At 30.8% G+C, this 21,636-nt stretch overlaps 1 protein-coding gene across 1 annotated transcript; it reads left to right on the top strand.

Annotated features, from left to right (window-relative positions):
• The first annotated feature begins 20,124 nt into the window (after positions 1–20,124).
• Positions 20,125–21,571, top strand: LOC105798835 (uncharacterized). The gene has a single exon (XM_012629038.2). It carries the CDS (start codon positions 20,363–20,365, stop codon positions 20,945–20,947), a length of 585 nt encoding a protein of 194 aa, XP_012484492.1. The 5' UTR covers positions 20,125–20,362; the 3' UTR covers positions 20,948–21,571.
• Positions 21,572–21,636: the final 65 nt, after the last annotated feature.

Genomic DNA, 21,636 nt, shown 5'->3' with positions numbered 1-21,636 from the left:
GTGGTAAGAACATCGACTTGGTAGATCAGAGTGCCAAGGGCTCCCCATTGGAAATTCTAGAGGTGTCACAAACCGATATGAAGCCTATTGAGTTATCAATGGGGCTACCACCTATGAGAGAGGTGGGTTGTGCATCGGGCTTTGTGGGAAAAGTGGTGATGCAAACTGGGTAGTCAAAACGAGAAATGTGACAAGTGAGGTACATCTCAAACACTTATTTAATGTTTTACATTATAACTTACCATTGGCTTGGAAAAGACACAAGAGCCCTTTCAAAGTTCTAAAATAGGTAAGCCAATGGGCTTACAAACCACAGTTAGCGACAATACTTAAGGTTAACCTGGTGTTCAATGTGGGTATGTCGAAGTCTATTTGTGAGGATCAAAGGGATCCCAATTGATGCGAGTCACAATGGAAGTAAGTAAGAGCAATGGCCTCTTACGATCGAGATGTACAAGAGAAAAATACAGTTCGAGTTAGGCAATGGCAAAGACATAAGTCGAGGCAAATGTTTCAAGGGGTGGAATTACACAACAAAGAGACTAGATAGGAATCAACTGAGGTATCGTGTCAATTCCTAAACGAGCCAACCTGTGCCATTTCGAGGACATGACGAGGGTGTCGTAAGAATGGATGGGGGAGCATGTCACTAGTTGCGAATCAAAGTCCATGACGAATGCACACAAAACGTCCTACTGAAGTCAATTGATGAAGTGGGGCTCATTTAATCCACTTAAGCTAGCTTGATTCATGGAACATATGGAGAAACTCATCTACTTGAAACCTTGGTAGCCAGTGAAACACTCGAGTAAAACTAGAGTTAACATGGTAATTATTGTAAACCTAAGGGATAAGGATGTATAAAGTTTAAATCTTTTAGGACCCTCATCTTGTAGATAGACACTAATCTTAGTCATTGATATAATTCGATCTATATCATTTGATCTAGGGGAGCTCAACTATAAATAGTGACATTCCCTGTCATTTGTAATCACTCAATTGTAAACCTTCAAAGTAATAGAATAATTTTGATAGCATTTACTCAAACACTTGTTGTATGCTATTTTCTATGGCTTTTTAGTTCGTTCGTGGCTTCTTTCTCTTTTGAGTTTGCTTTCTCTTTGCTTCGATGTCTTAAAGAATTTCTACAAGAATTCTCATTTTTTGAGAGTAAGGCTGACTTTAGGCGGATTTAAACCCAAAAAATCGCTTAAGGCCACATGATTTGTCAGACTAAAGTTCTAGCCCCTTAACACTAGCACAAAAGCCTCCATAGTACTTTTTACCTCTATTCTTTATACTTGTCGTAAAAACAAGTAATCACAAATAATATATATTCCATCACAACAAGCTAAAAATTGAAATATATTCAAAGACGGTAAAAGTACTATAAAGGCCTTTGTACTAAGTGTTAGATTACATTATATTCTTTTTACTAAAAAATTGACAAACTTGTTATTGTAGGTTAGATTAAAAATAAATCAATCATTTATGTTAAAATTTTCATTTAATTCTATTGTTAAAAACTTATGTGGCTGAAAGAATAATCAAACAGCTTACACGTGGCATACTATTGTATTTTATTTTATGATATGGAACAATTTTAACAAGAAAATGGATGAAATTTTAACAAATTGACTAGTTTAGTTTTTGATATAACATATAAAGATTAATTTACCTATTCTTTTAGTAGAATGAACAAAATCCATTTTGAATCCTAAGAATAAGGTTTCCATAATATTTCTACTACTTAGAAACATCTGAATATATCTAAATAAAGTTGGCAACTTAAACTCAAAAAATGTAGAAAATACTCGCATATAATATTTACGTGCTATAAATCTTCAACGTGTAATTTAAATTCGACTATAAAGTAGCAAAGGAAATGGATTATTAATCCAAAAGAAAAAATTAGAATATGTACATAGAAATGACTCTTGAGAGATCATTCAAATAAAGAAGCTAACTCTCGTACAGGGGTAAAGTAAAAAATAATAATTTAGGCTTCAAATTATATTGTAATTTTTATAATACTAAAAATATAATTCACCATTTTAACAGTCTATATCTTTATAATTTTTAAAATATTAAATCAAATTTTTAACAATTTTAGGGAGCGTCAACGTGTAATTTTACATTTACTAATTTAAAATTTTAAAAATTTTAAAAAAGTCTAAATAAAAAAATTTTCATTTTAGGGGGGTCGAGGCCCCTGCCAACCCCCTAGCTACACCCTTAAACTCATACTGAAATTCGACTATATAAATTATATCAATTTTACTATTTTGATCATATCTCTCGAGACGAATTTGAGGGGATAGGCAGCCCATCTAGGGTAATAATTAAAAATTTTCAATCTAATGTTTTATAAATAAAAAATTTATGAATCAATATATAGTAAAGTTGCACTTTTAACCCCTAAAATTAAAAAAAAATGTTTAACCTCTTTAAAAATGATGAAATTATAAATTCATACATAATAAATTTATATTTTAATATATAAAAAATTTATAATTAAATTCCGATATCTACTAAAGGGGATTTTTGAATTCGCCCTATCTATAATTAAAATAAGTTAGACTTGAAATGTTTAAAAGTGTAGAGAAAAATAGGAATGGATGATTAAATTACCAAGAGATGAAATGAAGTCGGCAAAACCAGATCGGTGTTTCTTCATTATGAGACGAAACGGCTCCCATATTTTCTTTTCGTTGCCTTTCTTATTTGAATTTTTGTTGTCAGTTGACGGTTCAACACTACAAGTGAAGAATAAACACAGACACTTGGTATGCATAAACATGAAATATGATGGCCAAAAATACAAAAACAGCATATCAATGTGTTGAATTATGACATGAATTTATCGGTTCGAGTTATATTATTTGACTCGAATTTGAAAATGAATATCGAGTAGGAAATGTATTAGATATATTTGGTCTAGTGGCGAGTATATTTATACTGTAACATGAAAGTTCAGGTTCATTTCTAATAATCTCATCCTATTCCGAATTATCATTTTAAATGAATCAAAGTGTCTATTATTTATTTTTCTATCAACAAGATATATGTATGTATATATAGGATAATCAAATTTTTAAAAAATTATTAAGCGTGCATAAAATTATAAAATATGTAAATTAATTAATTTCATATAAATCAAGAAGATTTCAAAGTTCCCCAATTTTCAGATGGTTATCGGATGAATTTGAAATTTTCATAGATTTCAATTTTATAAAAATAAATAAAATTAATTAATTTCAAACTAATGTAAGTAAATTTCGTAAAAGAGATTGTGATGATTAAATCAAAACACAATAAACTGAACTCAGGATTTAAAATGGGATCATTATTTTATGATTTTGATTCCATTACGTGATTATAATTTAAATCTTATAAGGAACTCAAAAAACTTCAAAAAGAATTTCAGAGTTATTACCTTGAAGGAGCAGGTGAAAGTGAAGGTGAAGGTGAAGGTTCGGTTGAATCGCCCATTGGCAATTTTCAGAGCTGATTAAAAAAACCTAGAAATTTAATGAAGAAAATGAATTAAAAAGATGAACAATTGGCATTAATCTCAAGTTTTTTTCTTTCACTAATATTAATGTTGTTTTTATTCATGAATTTCCCCCATTTTTTGTGCCTAAAAGTAGGCTTCTTTCTCACTTCTTCTTTCTTAATTCGTCCCTTTTGTTAGAAGAAATAATTTTATAAAAAAATTTATAATATTTTTTATCCTATTATATTAAGGAATGTTGAAGACATTTTGAATTTATATTACAAGAAAATACAGCATTGCCTCTTCCTTATTTTTGGGTCTTCCACACCTGGAACAAACTACCATTTTTTTTTACATGGCTCGGGCCACCCTACCCGATCCGAAGGTCTGTCCGGGAAATTAGAGAATTTAGATAAAAAATATAGGCCTAAAAATGGGCTTGAACAAAAAAATAAGGTCTGTTTTAAAAATGGTTCAGGCCTCGAGTAAGACATTTTTGGCCCAAGCCCGCCCGGACCGAATTCACTAAATGACAAAAAAAGTCTATTATTTTTTTTGTTATTTTAATGATATTTTCTTGTTGTTTTCTCCCTATTTTGATATCATTTCACTATTATGTTACTACTATTTTGTTGTTATTGTTTGGATATTGTATAACACTTGTTTTATTGTAAATTTTGTTATTGTTTCAGAGATATCTTCTTGTTAAGTTGCATCTATCTTAGTATGTATTATTTAAGTATACATATTTTTTAAAAATTTATTTTTAATTTTTTCAGAAATATTTATTTTAATTTTTTTAGTATTTTGATGTATTATATATATTTAAAAATTATGTAAAAAATTAGTATGAGCGGACCGGGTCGGGTCTGAGTTTTAACATTTTTTATATGACTCGGGCTTGGACAAATTTTTAGATCCATTTTTTGAATTGGGCCAGGCCCAAGCCTAACAAACAGGCATAAATTTTTGTTTTGTCCCGACCCAGCTATAATCACCTCTAATTGTAACTCTATTGTTATTAAAAGAGCTATATCCACGATCAAGTTTTTTAGAAGAAATAATATTTTTTATCAAAAAAGCTTTTCAAACTAATGTTATTTAAATTTAGTTTTCTAAATTAATAATAAATAATAGTTTTCCAGTCATAAAAATATTTATGTTGTATTTGTTTTACTAAAATTAATTTTTAGAAAATAAGTTTAAAAAATTTTATCAAACAACAACAAAAAAAATATGTGAAGTATACTATGTCTAAAGTTGATATAGAATATAAAGAGTTTAAGAAATTCATAAAGTCCTTGGACTAAATTTTGAAGTATGTGAAACCCGTACTCATGGGATTACCTTTGGGACCTCTTCAAGAAGGCATTTGGGTGGTCTATTGTCGATATTTGAAGGATTAGTCCAACCTTTGTATGCACAAGGTTAGGTTGCAAAACAACCATAAACCTATTATTGAGCACCAGTGTTAGACATAATCCATGGGTCAGCCTAGTTCAATGTGTTACTAAGAAATGTGACATGACGGAAATACTAAATGAAAATAATGAGCTTACACCTACTTGAATAGAAACAAGTTAAAAAGTCTATATGAATTACTGAAAAATAAAAAAGAACACAGAAATATCGTTGTTCGTTTTCATTTATCGACCAGGTTTTGGATTGTTTGCCAAGAAAGAGTTTTACTATTTCTTGGATAAATATTCAGAATACAATTAGAGGAGAATACAACTTTTATGGTAACTTTTTAAACATAGATATGAAAGATCAAGAGAAGACGTATTTTGAGTGGTGTAATGCTCCTATCACCTTTCAGAGATGCATTGCAAGAGTCCAATGTAGTGCTCAATTAGGAGAATTGTCACTTCGTGATCCAAAAGGGTATTTTTCTTTGTCACAAGGTGTCTACTAAAGGTTGGGAGGTGGATCATGCCAAAGTTGAGAGCATCAAGAAGTTAACTCCAATTTTGAGTTGAGTCATATTTTTCATCCAAATTTTTACAAATAATTTTAATTATTATAAAAATTAAATTATACAAAATATTTAAGGTAGATTATAATAGTGGTTCACACCATATATGGTGCATTTTGTTCTTAATCTTAAAAAAGAGGGTATTTATATAATAAGAGGATTTGGAGACAATAATGGGATTAAAATTAATGTGACAGTAACAATACGCTTTTGATGGTGCAAAGGTGTCCAAACATGGGTACAACATGTGCTAACTTTTGATACACTCATTAAGAAAAAGTGGAAGGTAGATAGATGGTAACAAAAGAATGTGCCTTCCAACTAATTAGTATAACAATTTAGATGCACATACTGAACTTCCATGAATTAAGTCTTATACACTGTTGATATTTTTTTATCTTAACAATCTTTAATATACTATATACTTTTATGTTAATAATTTATTTTTATATATTATTAAATTATTTTTACTAAATATTAAAATTTTGATTGTATATTATTTTAATTATGAGAAAATTAAAAATCAATTTTAAATAATCAACAAATATTATTTATAAACCATTTAGGTCTTTTAATATTTTATACAATGAAACAATATTTAATACATTACCAATAAAGTTTTCAGACTTCACAAAGCAGGATTAAGGGTTGACAAGTGTCTTATAGGGCATAGTAAAATATTTAAAAAAACATGACAATTTTTAAAACTACTTGCTGAATAAAAAAAAGTACACTGTTAATATACTAAATACAAACATTTACACAATATCTTTATAAAAAACTTAAAAAAAAAAAAAGCTTGATTGTAAAAATTTTACTATTATTAAAATAAAGCACTCACCTCTGTGTATAAATACATCCACTCAAAATAAATAAAATAACCTCCAATAATTTACAAAATTTATAGGTATATTTATTTAAAATTTGGGATTTGAATTCCAATGTTAATATTTCGAATTTTTTATTTTGTCAGATTAAAATCTCTTTATACTGATTTTTTAAATATAAAATTAATACACAACGTCTTGTTCTAAATTTTAAACCTTCATGCTTTAATCCTAAATTGTGAAACTCTAAATTCATGAGGATGGAGTGAAATTTTTACCCAATTAAAACTAAATAATTATTATTTAAATTTAATTATAATATTATTTATATTATTTTATATATGTACACACAAAATATGTATTCTAGAAATTTGTATTAAATTTCATTTTTTCAAAAAATTATAAATTCAAAAAATTCAAAACAATGAATCAAAAATTCAAAAATATAAAAAATTAACTAAAAAATATAAAGTCTAGAAATTGAAGATTAAAATTTTAACTTAAAATTGAAAAAGAAAAAAATATAAATTTTATAAATGTTTTTAATAATTTAAAAAAATTGCAAAAAAGTACATGTCTTTTAAAAGATTATAAAATTTGAAATATTTAAAATTCAAAATAAGCATGGTCTGCCGAATTGGCACATGTTAGTTTGCCCTTTATGTGGCACGTTTTTTGTTTTTTATTCTTATTGGGTTTCTTCCATTATTTTTACTGTTGATTCTATTCGTCAGAAGCACTAAACCGAATTGATTGGCAATAAATTTCTAGGGTTTTGATCAAATGGAGAATGATTTGCAGGGATTAGTATCAACGAAGGAGAGGAAGAGGCTTGACAATTTCAGGATGGATTTGATGAGCAACCAAAATTGTTTGATTTGTGTTTAGTGGGTTGTTTTCTAACAGCAAGTGTAGTTCATTTTTCGGCGATGTGGAGCACCATAGTCAATCTTTGACATCCTTTGGGTGGGTTCAGATCTCAGATCTGGGAGAAAAAGGTATTTGCTTAGGTTTACAATAAGGTGGATATTGACAAGGTAGTAAAGGGTGCGCCATGGACATTCAACAATCACTTGCTGGTATTTTATCGACTTGGAAACAATGAAGATCCTACGCAAGTTCCACTAATCTATTCGTGTTTTGGGTCCAAATACATGATCTCTCTCTCTCTAGGGTTTTTCTCTGAAATTGTGGCAAAACAATTTGGAAAAACTTTATAGGGTTCTTTAGGAATATGATCCGAAGCAGATCTCCACGAGTTTCAAGCACTGTTTAAGAATCAGAGTACGGATTGATGTGAGGCTTCTATTGAAACACAAAAGGAAAATTCAAATTTCGCCATCTAGTTTTATTTACGCGAGATTTCAATATGAAAAACTTACGCTATTATCACAGCCCAAAAGTGGTGGATCCGAAAGAAGGGCATATTGATGTGAAGGTTATCTATTTTGGCGCACTTTGGTAGTTAGTCCGCCAATTTATGAGCTACAGAAGAACTAATGTTTGGCGTATAGAGTATCCGCTCGTGGAAGTATCTCAGGATTTATTCTCATAGTATTCTCCAATTGAAGAAAGAGTACGGCAAGCGAAAAGTAGGCCACGAAATGTTGGTTGAGCATGATGCGCCTACTATGTATATGTTAAAGTTGTAAGGGGTTAAAGTGTCTTTAAGGCTACGCCACATACTAGGGGGTGCAAAAAATCCGGTAAAATAGAAAAAATTTGGTTAACCGACCGAATTCAGTTAATCGATCGGTTCACCAAATTAATTTGGTCGGGGGTCAGTTAATAAATTTTTGGGTTTTCAGTTAACAGTTAATTCAGTTCGAAACCGGTCGGTTAATTGAATTTTTTCGGTTTAACCAAAAAAATTAATAAATAAAATTATAATATATAAATATTAACCCACTACGCACCCAGGCCTAATCCAATATAAACCCAATATAAACTCAATCCAATATATATAAACCCAAGTACTCAACCCAACCCAATCCTAAAAACTAAAAATAATTTAATAAATAAAAATAAAAATCCTAAAACTAAAAGTCTAAACCTAAAAATCGCTACAGGAATAAGAAATCCCTAAGACCTTAACCCTCAAATTTCAAAATCCCTAATTTGAAATCTCCCAAAATCTCTCTACTACTACTGCCAGTCACCTTCGTGAACCGTCCAACGTCCACTAGTCACACCGTCCGGCGTCTACCAAGTCACCATCACCGACGAGTTGAGGTAGGCTTTTCCTTTCATGTTTGTAGTTGTTATCAAGTTTGTAGGTCTTTGCTTCTTAGTAGTGTCCGTCTTGCTCATCCATACTGCTTTAGCGACCATTGTCGGAATATGAAATTGGGCAAGGAATTTGCTTCTTAAGTGGTGCCTGAATGTAGGGGATGAGAAAGATGGAATAGATAGTAATTTGGGGTGAAAATGGGTGAAATTAAAACACGATAGAAAAATTGATTCAAACACGATTTCCAAGTCTAATTAAGTGGCATTATGAATGATAATAGGTGAAATTAGAACACACTCACACAGGCTACATGTGGATATTATTAACGGGCCTGCTTAAGAAGAACAAATCTCCTGGGTTACTCTGTTATTTTGACCCAATAAAAATATTTGTTTTACATATGTTTTTTGTTATGTTATATCGAATTGGTGTTACAGTTTCAATTTAATTATCAAATTATAAATTGTAAAATCTTTTTTTAGTATCCAGTTCAAACACATACCCAGATCTGCTAATATCTTAGCACATAAATTAGCCACTAATTGCTTAAAAAATGAAAGGAAGAGTTACCTGAGTGGAAGTGTGTTAGTGGTTGTTGATTATGGATTATGGGGACCGAGAAGGAGGGAGCCGGATTGACAGTAAAAGATGAGATTGTAATGACCCGATAGTCAGGGGTGTCGGAAAGTGTATTCCCGAGACTCTGTTCTCATAAATCAGACTCGTAAATATTTTAATAAAAATGTTTATGAATTTAGTTGTGTAGTTAATTAGATTTCGATAAGTGAAATTACATGAATTAAGAATTATTATAGTATAAGGACTAAATCAAGTATAGAGTAAAAGTTGAATTATAGATTAAAAATTAATTAAAATGGACTAAAGAAGCAATTATACCTTTGTTTCTTTAAGTGGACGGCATTAATGATGATTTTTATATTATATATATGTTTACTTATTATATATTATATGTTATAGTACATAATAAGAAATGTATATATATATATATATATATATATGTTATAATATTAATAAAATAAATTATAATAAATGAAGTATAATAAAACAAAAGAATTAAAAATAAAGTGGACGCATGCAAAAACTTATCAAAGAAAAGAAAGAAAAAGAAAGAGAGAGAAAGCAAAGGAGAACGCACGGCTATAGGGATCTTAGGGTTCAAATTTAAAATTGGTTATTCAATTTAGTCTATTTTCTTGTAATTTTTATATTTTTGGAATCTCGGTTTTTAGTACTACCCAACTCATGTTGCAATTTTAGCATTGATTAAGATTTTAAATGTTGTTAATGTTGAATAGTTTTAGTATTAGGGATTAAATTGATAGATTTTTAAGCTAGAAATGAAAATGGATTAAATTGTAGAACAAATTGTAAATTTTGAGTAATAGGGACTAAATTGTGAAAAATTTGAAATTTAGGAGTTTAATTGAAAATATGGAGCTAAATTTAGCTTAAAGCAAAATTAGTATAAAAATATACGATTAAATGTGAAGAATAAAAATTAGTCTCGATTTTGGGACTAAATTGGAATTTAAGCAAACATTGAGTAAAATTTGAAATATTCAATGTGAAATTGATGTGTGTTGTATTGATGTATTTTAATTGTTTTAATTCCGTAGTTAAAGTCGTACCGGAATCCTCGACTAAAAAAGGAAAGGATAAAATCGAGATTGAATAGCTCGAAATCCACAGTTTATATTTCTATAATCCAAACCTAGTTGTTAATTGTTGTATTTTGATTTAACGCATATGGTAAGTGGTTGAGGTGAGTATTTTGGCACTTTGATAGTGAATTAAAATGAGATATGTTGTGATTAAATGAAATACATGAGCTATGTACTCATGAATTGAATATGGAATGGATCATGCCTTTGTATAAACAAATGTGGATTGACATGTGAAAAGCTATTTATATAGCAAGTGATGTGAATTGAGATATTTGTTAAACAAATCAAATATGATAGCATGTGAAATTTGAGTATAGTATGAAATGATATGGTAATATGCTTGAATTTGAAATGATGGTATATGATAGTTGTGAGCTTAGACAATATATTCGTATAATTCAAATTATGCATTCTTGTATCATTATGTCTTTAATTGTTCAGATTATAGAAATATCACTGAGTTTTACTTAGCGTACGGTTTTGTTTTTCGTGCGCAAATTAGGTACTTCTCTTTTGATCGCCGACTCAGCATCCAACAACAATCCCGATCTCAAATGTGGTGATATTTATCTTTTGTAATGGCATGTACCTAGTGTGTGTTTGGTTTTTAATGAATTTGGTATAAGTGATGTAATTGAGTTTAAATAAAATGTTGGTTTGGTATATATATAAACTTATGTTTGTGTTTGGAGCCATAATTTGCCATGTTGATTTGAACCAAGACTTGTTAGGTGTTTGTGAATTTAAGTTTGATGTTTTAGGTAGATATAAGCTAGGCCAAATTGATTGATTTTGGCATGTTTAAAACTTTGATCCGAATGATGCATGGATGATATGTTTTGATGATATAGCATGTGGTACTAATAAGGGTACATTGGTTAGGCATAATAGGTGATGAATTTGGTGTATTTTGGGCATGTTTAATCGTGTTTTTGTATAGGTTAAACGATTGGTAATTGAGTTGCTTAGTGCCCAAGTAAGTAGGAAATGGTAAACTTGAGTTTTAAGGTACTTTTGGGTACACACGGCCTGGCCACACGGGCGTGTGTCACACACAAGCAACACACATGGGCGTGTGACCCAAGTCAGAGAGTTACACGGCCTAGCCACACGGGTGTGTGACTGTAACACCCCTTACCCGAGACCGTTTCCGGAGTCGAGCACGAGGCATTACTTAGCTTATCTTACCAATTCGGAGCATAAAAACTAGGTTTGAAAATTTATTTCATTATTCGCAGCAAATCTGTCCAATCGCGCAGCAGTTACTAAATTAATTATAACTTGAGCTACAAAACTCGAAATTTAATTCCGTAAATTTTCCCTGAAACTAGACTCATATATCTACTCACCATAAAATTTTTAGAATTTTTGGTTCAGCCAATTAGTACAGTTTATTAGTTAAAATCTCCCCTGTTTCACCAGCTGACTGCCCTGACCTCTAGTCACTAAAAATAAGTTTTCTCACTGTAGGATTTTCATATGAAGTTCTTACTTGTTTCTACAGAAAATACACTCAATGAGAAATCTATACATATAAACTATAACTCATAACAATTTTTGTACAATTTTTAATGATTTTCTAAACTCAAAACAGGGGACACCAAAAACTGTTCTGACACTGTCTCACGAAAATTCATATATCTTAAAATATAAAATTCCTTTCGCTACACCGTTATTTTTCCATGAAAATAGACTCAACAAGCTTTAATTCCATATATTATTCACCAACTTAGTCTTCAACTTTATTCTTCCCTTTGTCTAATCTCGAGTTTCGTACTTCTTGATCTAAAATAGTAAATTTAACTTATTTAATAATCACATTCATCAAAACAGCCCTCGACTCTAACTTTTTCAAAATTACAATTTTGCCCCTAAACTTTTACATAATTACATTTTTGCCCCAAGGCTCGGAAATTAAACTTCATCTCTTATTCTTATGTTTTATAACATTCTGAACATTTTTCCCTTCTATGGCAACATCAAATTCCCACTCTAACATGTACTTATGAACATTAGGTATTTTTACCGATTATGTCGTTTTACTCGTTTTCACTTAAAATCGCTTAGCAAAAGTTGTTTAACATAATTTCTAGCTTCATATTCTATCATAAAACATCAAAATAAACACTTCTCACCTATGGGTATTTTTCCAAATATAAACCCTAGGTTAAATTATTGCTAGAATAAGCTAAATTAAGCTACCGGACTCCAAAAACGTAAAAAAATTAAAACGGACTTGGGATCACTTACTATGGAGCTTGGAAGCTTGAAAACCCTAACTATGGCTTCCCCCCTTGCTGATTTCGTCCTAATGAAGAAGATGATGATTTTTGCCATCTTTTTCCCTTTTAATTCATTTTAATTACTAGATTACCAAATTGCCCCTAACTTAAAAATTTTCTATTTCACTTATCTCATGTCCATTTTTGTCTACCAAGTTACCAATGGTATAATTACCATATAAGGACCTCCAATTTAAAGTTTCATAACAATTGGACACCTCTAACATGTAGAACTCAACTTTTGCACTTTTTACAATTTAGTCCTTTTGACTAAATTGAGTGCCCAAACGTCGAAATTTTCGAACGAAATTTTCACGAAATCATTTTGTGAAATTGTAGACCATAAAAAATATAAGAAAAATAAAATTTTTCTCATCGGATTTGTGGTCCCAAAACCACTGTTCCGATAACCTCAAATTTGGGCCATTACAGTGACCCCTATAGTTGAAATTTTTTTAACTTTTTCCTAAATTTTTCAAATGTTCCCAATTTAGTCCTGAATCATTTCTAAAGTGATTCTAAGGCCTCAAAGGCTTGAATAAGGGACATTGTGCATGTTCAATGACGGATTATGTTATTATTATTGAAATGTTTTGAAATGAATGATTTAGGTTACGTTTACTTGATAATGCTCTGAAACTCTATTTTGACGACGAATACGAGTTAGTAGTGTTATAAAGATAGGGTTTGGGGAGAAGAAAAAATAGTAAATGGGATGGTTTATGAAAGGCTGTTGGTTTTTGGAATTGGTATCGACTAGTTTCGAGGGTGGGATATTTTCTAAGGAGTGGGTGCCAGCTAATTTGCTGACTAGAGGAGTGCTTTTGGTGTTTCATGTTTTTTGTTCTTAGTTTATTTGTTTCTACTTTATGAATTTTGTTTTGTTTTTGGGTTGGTTTATTTTTTTATTTTGGTTTATTTTGGATTAGGATTTGTGCTCTTGTCTGTTTTGTGGGTTAACAACTTAACATTATTATTTCTTTTGTTTTGGTTTTATAATTTATGATTTATGAAATCTTGAGGAGATTTGAACAAAAAACACCATAACATTCACTCCTTAATTTACTATTTCAATGAAAATCATATTAAATTTATTACATAATTATTTTTACTCACAAGTATATTATAATCTATACTGTCATATCCCATAATCATACTAAATTTGAAATGTCACTTTTTTCTATTTTATTTTATGCGTTATTCTTTTTCTTTTTATATATAATAGATGCTTGTTAGTCCAAGAGGCAAGGAAAGAACATACTTTCTTTCAATAATAATAACTAAGATTTTATTTTTTCATAAGCTTGAAGAAAAGAAATTGAATGTACCAAATCTCGTAAGAGAATGTGATTTTAAGGATTTTTTCCTCGCCCACATAAATTTCACACTCATCTATAAATAGTGTTAATCCAATTAAAATTTATTTATGTATGATTTTATGCATAAACAAGCCAAATTAAATCATGGAAAATAAACCAAACAAAATATGTAATAGTATATGCTGAACTTAACATCAAAAGACAAACAATATTTTATTTCTCTAAAACTCAACATCAAAATATGTTAAATATTATAAATGTATTTTAATTTATTATATAATTTTTTTCTTGCAGAATGTTCACCGAACCAACATCTATTGAGGGTAGTGTTACACCTCCTACTTCAATAGATTCTGAAAATTCAGAAGTTGAAGCTTCAAGACAAACAAAGGAGACTACTGGGAAAAGAGAAGACACTCCTCACAGGTCAGAAGTTTAGTCTCACTTCACTAAGATTATTAATAGTGAGGGTGCAAGTAAGGCTAAATGTAATTATTGTGAAAAGGAATTTTGTTGTGATATGAAAAACAATTGTACGAGGTCATTGAAATATAATAATGGTTCATGTAAGAAAAATCCTAGTAATATCGTTGACACTAGCGAAGGACAACTATTTTTACCTAGAAAGAGAGTTGAAAGGGGAGGGGGGGAAGGGAATCTTTCAACTTGGAGATTTGATCAAGAAGCATGTAGAAAAGTGTAACAGCCTGTTTTTAGTGAAACCGGAACAGTGATTTTGAGACCACAAATCCAAGTCAGGAAGAAAAATTATTTTAATATTATTGCATGGTCTGCATTATGTTAGGAATGTCTTATGAAAATTTCGTTAAGAAAATTTTACCGATTACATGTCTAATTAGATGGAAAGGACCAAATTGCATAAAATGCAAAAGTTGAGTTCTAATAGGTATATGTATCAAATAGCTATGGAATTCAAAATTTGATGTCCTTATATGGTAAATAGACCATTAAGAGGAGTTAGTAGATAAGTATGATGATTCATTAATGGAAAATAAATAAAGAAAATGACTAAATTGGAAAGTAAAAGATAAAAAGATGATAAAATAATAAAATAACATAAAATATCATCATATTATCATCTTTCCTAAATCAAAAAGATGGAAACCCTAGCCATGGAGAATTGAAGAAAGACAAAACTTATTTGGTTCAATTAGATCCGGATAGACCAAATACGGAGTTAAATTGAGGAAAAAAAGTGTCGAATTAGTAGATTTTACAAACACGAACATTGTCAAGTTAAGTTCGTGTAACTAAATTATGTATATTTATATGTTTGAATTGAATGTTGTATATGTGAATTGTATAAATATCATATATATGAAATTGATCACATATCCGACAATGCTCGATAAATATTAAGTCTCATTTGGATAAATGAGATTCGATGGATACAGGGTTCCCGAATTGGTAGTGGTCCTGCATGTGTTGCAGATACACCACAGCTTGAAAGAGCGTCACGTTATTAGCTCTCATGAGCACCCTGATATTTGGCTCTCACGAGTTTCCCGTTATATGGTTCTTGCGAGCTTTCCGTTATAGCTATTCGGAGCATCCCGACTGGTTGTGATCCTACATGTGTTGTGGACACACCGCATCTCTTATGAGTATCCCGTTATATGGCTCTTCGGAGCTTTCCAAATAAAGGCTCTTTCATGAGCTTCCTAATTAATGGCTCTCTGAAGCTTCCTGATATTAGCTGGCTTGAACCTTCCCAATATTGGCTCGTATGAGCTTCTTGTTAATGGCTTTTCGGAGCTTCCCGCTACATGGCTCATATGAGCTTCCCGTTATATGGCTCGAAAGAGATTCCCGTTTATGTGCTCATATGAGCATTCTCGAATATGAATTGACGGATTTCATATTTCTACACTTCGTGTGTACTACCTGTGTATCCATCGATATTTTAAATAATTCAACGGGCAAAATCCAAACATGAGAAAATGAGAGATTGAATTGAAACAATATCTGTATATGCACGACATACATGGAATTTGATATTTGATGAGCTCATATATAGTTCTTGGTATTCATGTGAAACACATGACTAACATGTTTGATGAGACTATGTGTTTAGGTTATTAGCCAAATTGCTATAATTGTATTATGTATACTTACCTTAAATACAAATGTATGGTAAGTTAAATTTCCATTATACGAACTTACTAAGCATTAAATGCTTACTTTGTTTTATTCCTTCTATTTTATAGTACTCGAAAGCTCGTAAAGGATGAAAGTAAGTCGGAGCCACATCACACTATCCTCCAGACTTTTCTGTATATATATAGCAAACTAATTTTGGTTATAATGGCATGTATAGGCTAGATAAGACTAATAATGGCAATGTAATGTTTGGTTGTAACTAGCTATTAGAATGGCTTGTGATGGACATATTTTGATGTGTTATATATGGTCTTAATGTGTTTGATGAGTCTTTGAATTGGTTAAGTGATGGAAATCATGTAGGCTCATTGTTAATTGATTTGAGTTAGCATAATTGGTAAAATATACATATATGTGAATTGGGTCAATTAGGTAAGATTGAATACTTGGACATATGGGGTGTTATGATATGTATTAAACTTGGTTTTGGCTTGATTTAAATTATTGGTATTGCCATGTGAATGTGTTAAAGGGTTAATGTAGGTGAAGGACAATTTGGGTGAGAAAAGTGGCCTTGGTAATGGCCTATTTTTGCTCACACAGGCAAAGACACGAGCGTGTGTCTCAGCCGCATGGGCGTGTAGTTTGGCTGTGTGTCCCTTGCATATTAAAAATTTCAAAATAGAATGCTCAAAATTGATCACATGGCCTGGCACACAAGCGTGTGGCATGGCCGTGTGACCCTTACACCTATTTAATACAATTTATTAAGTTCACACGGCCTAGCACACGGGCGTGTGGCTTGGCCGTGTGACCCAAGTCAGAAAGTTACATAAGTTGTATCCGGACTTCAAAAACAAAACCAACACTGTTACTATTAATAATTCCATTATTAATACAACTTGTAGAACCATACATCCAACTATTCTGACGCGTTTTGTCATTCTAAGACTAATTTACTTGCAAAAAACCAAAAAAAACTTTACATGCAAAGAAAGACAATTTTTTGGAACAGAAATGGGTAACTAGAAGAAACCTAAAATCAAATAGAAAGAGTTCCACCCAAAATGTATTGATTTTATATCTTTAATCAAAGAAGTCGATAGAAATAATAGAATGGAAGAAAATTTGATAGATTTCTAAATCATAATATCATGGAAAAGAAGCACAAATCTCTAAATCATTTGACAAAAAATGTAGGTAGAAATTTAATAAAAAAGCGGCTGATCTCAAATCCCAAAACCCAAAAAATTATTCCAAATTGATAATCGAATCTTTGGGGAACAAAAATATAAGTGGTAGCAGAAGTTGAAAGAAGAAGATTTGCAAGAAAATGGAAGGAAACAACTTATAAAGAAAAAAGGCAGAGAGCTTTGGACAACTCCCTAAATCTCTTTTATGTGTTTGTTGCTTAATTTTTCATGAAAAAGAATGAGAGAGAGATTGTGGAGTTGTGTTTGATCCACACTCACCGCATCATTGTTGATACATGATTTAGTTGGTAGCTCCGTTGGCCAGTCCATCTTCCTCCTAATATAGATGTTTACAGGAGATAGAAGCAAAAGTGGAGAATCTTAAGAGAGCCGACCCCTTTAAAGAGGGTCCTTAAAAGTGCATACAAAAAAGGCTATTTGGGGATTAAATTCCAAATTACAGAGCGGATCGGATTCTGGGTCACAAAACGGATCAGATTATGATTACTACTATATCATAACTCAAGTTTAATTTAATTAGTTCATACAATCTATAAAAAAAATATTGAATGTCATTAGGTAAATTTAAATTTCAAAATTTAACATTTTTCTTTATTTTCATATTACAATATTCGAAAAAGTCAACTCTCATTGACTGACTAATAAAGGCAAAAATATTCAAATGGTGACCACATATTTAGTTTTCTGAAGGGCACAAACCTTTATAAAGTTCCCCATGATGCGCACATACTTTTTCTTTAATGCTTTAATCATTTTATTTTTTATTCTTATCTTCTTTATTTAGCTTTTAATTGAATTAGTATTATGAATTAATGGAATATAATTCAATTAAAGAATTTTTAAAAAATATTTGAATAGTTTTATATACAAAATAAATAAATTATAAATGCATTTTTTCTTTTATTTTTATATAAAATGGATAAAATTTATATAGTATAATATTTTAACTTAAGACACAATAAAGTTTCGAATAATAAAAATTTTGTAATAAATATAGCTATTACATTAAAAGAATTTCACCATGGTGTGTCGAAAATAATGCATTATTACTTTCTTACACCTTCATTTATCAAAACCGAAAACTCTCAAGTCTTAACAATTCTTTAAATGCTTTTCCAAGTTTCTTCTTTTCTTTTATATATGTCATTTTCTTCCTTTCTTTTAGTGGAACATTATTGGGACTTACATGGGCCCTCTCTACCCAATCAATGTCCACCCATTTATATATATATATATATATATATATATATATATATATATATATATATATATTTATTTATTATATTAATCAAAAGTACTGGAAATAAATATACTCAATAATTCGGTTTTACTCAGGAAGATTCACCCCAAATTTTAAGTTTAAAAATAAAATAAAATATGTTTAACATATGGAGTCTCATTATTTATAAATATTTGACTATTTGAGGCATAGAATTTGTCAAATATATTTTATTTTGGTGTACAAATTGTCAATTGTTTACATTTTAAGGCTTCCTAGACATTACAACTAAACACAACCATGAATAATAATTTCCTTTTTTTGTAGAGAATAATTTTGTTAACAAGAATTTCCTATTTTCTTAATATATATATATATATATATTGTAAAATCTAATTAACTAAAATATTTGAAATAAAATTGGTCGAAATTTAGAAAATTTAATTAGGATAAGAAGATAAGGTTGTAAACAAGTTTTCATTTGAGATGTGATTAGGAAAGTTATTATTAAAAATAAACTTAATTAATTGTGGATAACTTCTTTTTAAGAAAAACAAGTAGGAAGATTATAGTTGTGGCATTTGAGAAGAAGGAAATTTAGGTCACTTTATTATACAACAAGTCATTTACAATTTTAGGGAATAATAATTTACATCTTTTCTTCATTCTTCAACCAAACTCACTTTAATTTTTTTTTCTTTCCTTATTTTTTTTAATTTGAGAAATTTGTAACCTTTTATTCCATGTCACTTTGTATAATTGATTTTACTTTTACTTTTTTGGTTTAATATGATTAAAAGTAGAAACCAATGATTAAAATAGAAAGATAACATTAGTGCACATATATTTTAAGAATTAAAAGAAATCTTTAAAAATCATTCTTCCTATTTAAAAATAATACAATATCAAAGTAGCATAGAGACCCTTGTACTAAGAGTTGGATTGCATTTTGCTTCCTCTACTTAAAAGATGAGTTAGATCAAAAAGTAAACTAGTATTTCTATTAAAAATTTCACGTATTTCTACTATTAAAAATTGATTCATGTACGTCAAAATCAGTTACGTGTGACACACCACATGTAATTATTTAGTTATTCATTAATCACAATAATTTTAATAATAGAAATGGATAAATTTTTACAAAAATTATCAATTTACTCTTTAATCTAGTATACAAAAATTAAAATATAATCCAACTCCTAATATAAACATACTTTTACCAATAAATATATTTACATAATTATAACCACACCCAATCAAACAAAATTACAATTAAAATCAACACCCATATTTAACTTGTTTCCATGTTCAACACAAAAATAAAGAGACAATGTCATTATTTAAATAATAATAAATAAATAAAGCAAAGTCCTTATTCGATGTGGGCCCCACTCACTAATAGTAATTAATAAATCTCCTTTTTAAAAAAAAATAGAACCTCACACCCCGACAACTAACCGTTCCGACATCAAACCTCCGTTATTCCGTCCGAACATCGGCTAACGACAACCAAACAAAACAAACGATTGCCGTCATCACACATTCCTCGTTTTTTAGTGATGGGTCCCACCTCCCCGAGCTGCCCGGTCCTACAGAGGACCCACATGACGCGCTCGTCAACGCAAACTCCAAAGACCAAATTAGCCCAGCCCGAAATTAAACCCGATATCCGACCCGTACCCGTCTCCATCTTTTTCGTCGTCCTTTCCTTTCCTATCCTTTTTCCCCTTCTATATATATTCCCTCTTCCCTTATCTCTTTCGTGTGGACAGATTATATCACAACAGAGTTATAAAATATATAAAAAAAAAGGAAGGGATTATTATAATTTGAAGGAAAAAAACTCTAGAAACCTTCCTTTTTTCCTCCTTTGATTTTCCCCTTATGAGGTCTTGAAATTGCTCGAATCCCGTTTTTCTTAAATTTTTTTCATCTAATTCTCAGTTTTCTTTTCTATTTATTTTTCTCGAGTTCTTTTTTTGGGATAAATTATCATGGGGACTGAAATTTTACGGCCTCAGGATTGTTTGATTGAACAGATCCGTGTTTCTTCGACGGCTTGTTCTCGTCGGAGATATGGAAATGGTAGCTTTAATCCTACCTATAATTATAATAATAGTAATAGCAATAACAGCAACGGGAACGTTAGATTTACCAGGAAACCGGTCCAGAGGAAGCGAGTCGGGTCGGAGCAGCGGGTTTCGAAGAGATCTGGCTCCGTCGATGACTTGAATACGGTGGCGAACAATTTCAAGATGGAGAAGGTTACGATTTTGAGGCGCGGAGAGTCGTTGGATTCGAAGATCAAGAGCAACAACGGCGGTGGAAAGGAAGACGGGTTGGTCGCCACGGGTACGGATAGGTTAGGTCCAGATCCAGAAATGGTTTCGAAACAGATCAGATTTGTGGATATCAAGTCTCCGGTGACCGGAAAATCCGACGTGTACGCTGGATCGGCTTTCGCTGTCTCTCCGGAACCGAGTTCTCTTCCTTTGCCTTCTTTCTCGAAGAAGAAGCATGTTCCGATCGATGATTCGGCCACTAGGGATCTCAGGCGTATACTCCGACTTGACATCTGAGATCTGAATATGTTCATCCGAGTAGATATATTTGGATCCAGAATAAGATCGTTTCGTCTCTATTTAGAACTCTCCGGTAGTTTCAAGATCCGATTACCTCCGTAATATTTTTTCAAAAACGGAGGGCGGATTTGAAAATCGAGATAACATTAGGGGCGATTAGGGAAATATTCCATGTTGATGTTGTTATGGGTAGTACGGAGCTAAAAAGCTGCGTTTTAATTATGGGGATGGAAGGCAAATCAGGGGGTTGATATAAAAATATTAGGGGAATATTAGGTATGGGGGCTTGGAAATGTTTTCTACTCTGTTGTGAAAATTAAAAAGAAACTAAAATGCGGTGCTTTAATTTATGGGGATGATTATGAAAAGAAGGGACAATTAACGGGGATGATATATAATATTAGGGGGAGAATTAGGTGTGGGGTTGAGTTTTTAAATGTCGAGCTATGAAATGTTTTCTGCTCTGTTGTGAAAAAAGAAAGTTTGTAAGAGATTTGCAATCTTGTCCCTTGTTGTAAAGTAAAAAAAGAAGAAGATAAAAACTAGGGAGCAAATTGAGCAGATTAATTTTATCAGATGCCTCTTTTGTTATAGTTTGCAAAGTAAAGGGTATTCTTGAAATTTCCCTTTGTTAGTAGATCTTTAGATTTTAAGTTTTATTTCTGCAATTATATTTTGTTGGTTGG

Source organism: Gossypium raimondii, chromosome 9 (genome assembly GCF_025698545.1).
Source record: "Gossypium raimondii isolate GPD5lz chromosome 9, ASM2569854v1, whole genome shotgun sequence".
Taxonomy (NCBI): domain Eukaryota; kingdom Viridiplantae; phylum Streptophyta; class Magnoliopsida; order Malvales; family Malvaceae; genus Gossypium; species Gossypium raimondii.
This window is presented reverse-complemented; position numbering and strand designations above follow the sequence as displayed.

What these genes read in the sequence shown, in the direction of transcription:
- LOC105798835 (XM_012629038.2), top strand. Translation starts at nt 20,363, where the DNA reads ATGGGGACTGAAATTTTACGGCCTCAGGATTGTTTGATTGAACAGATC.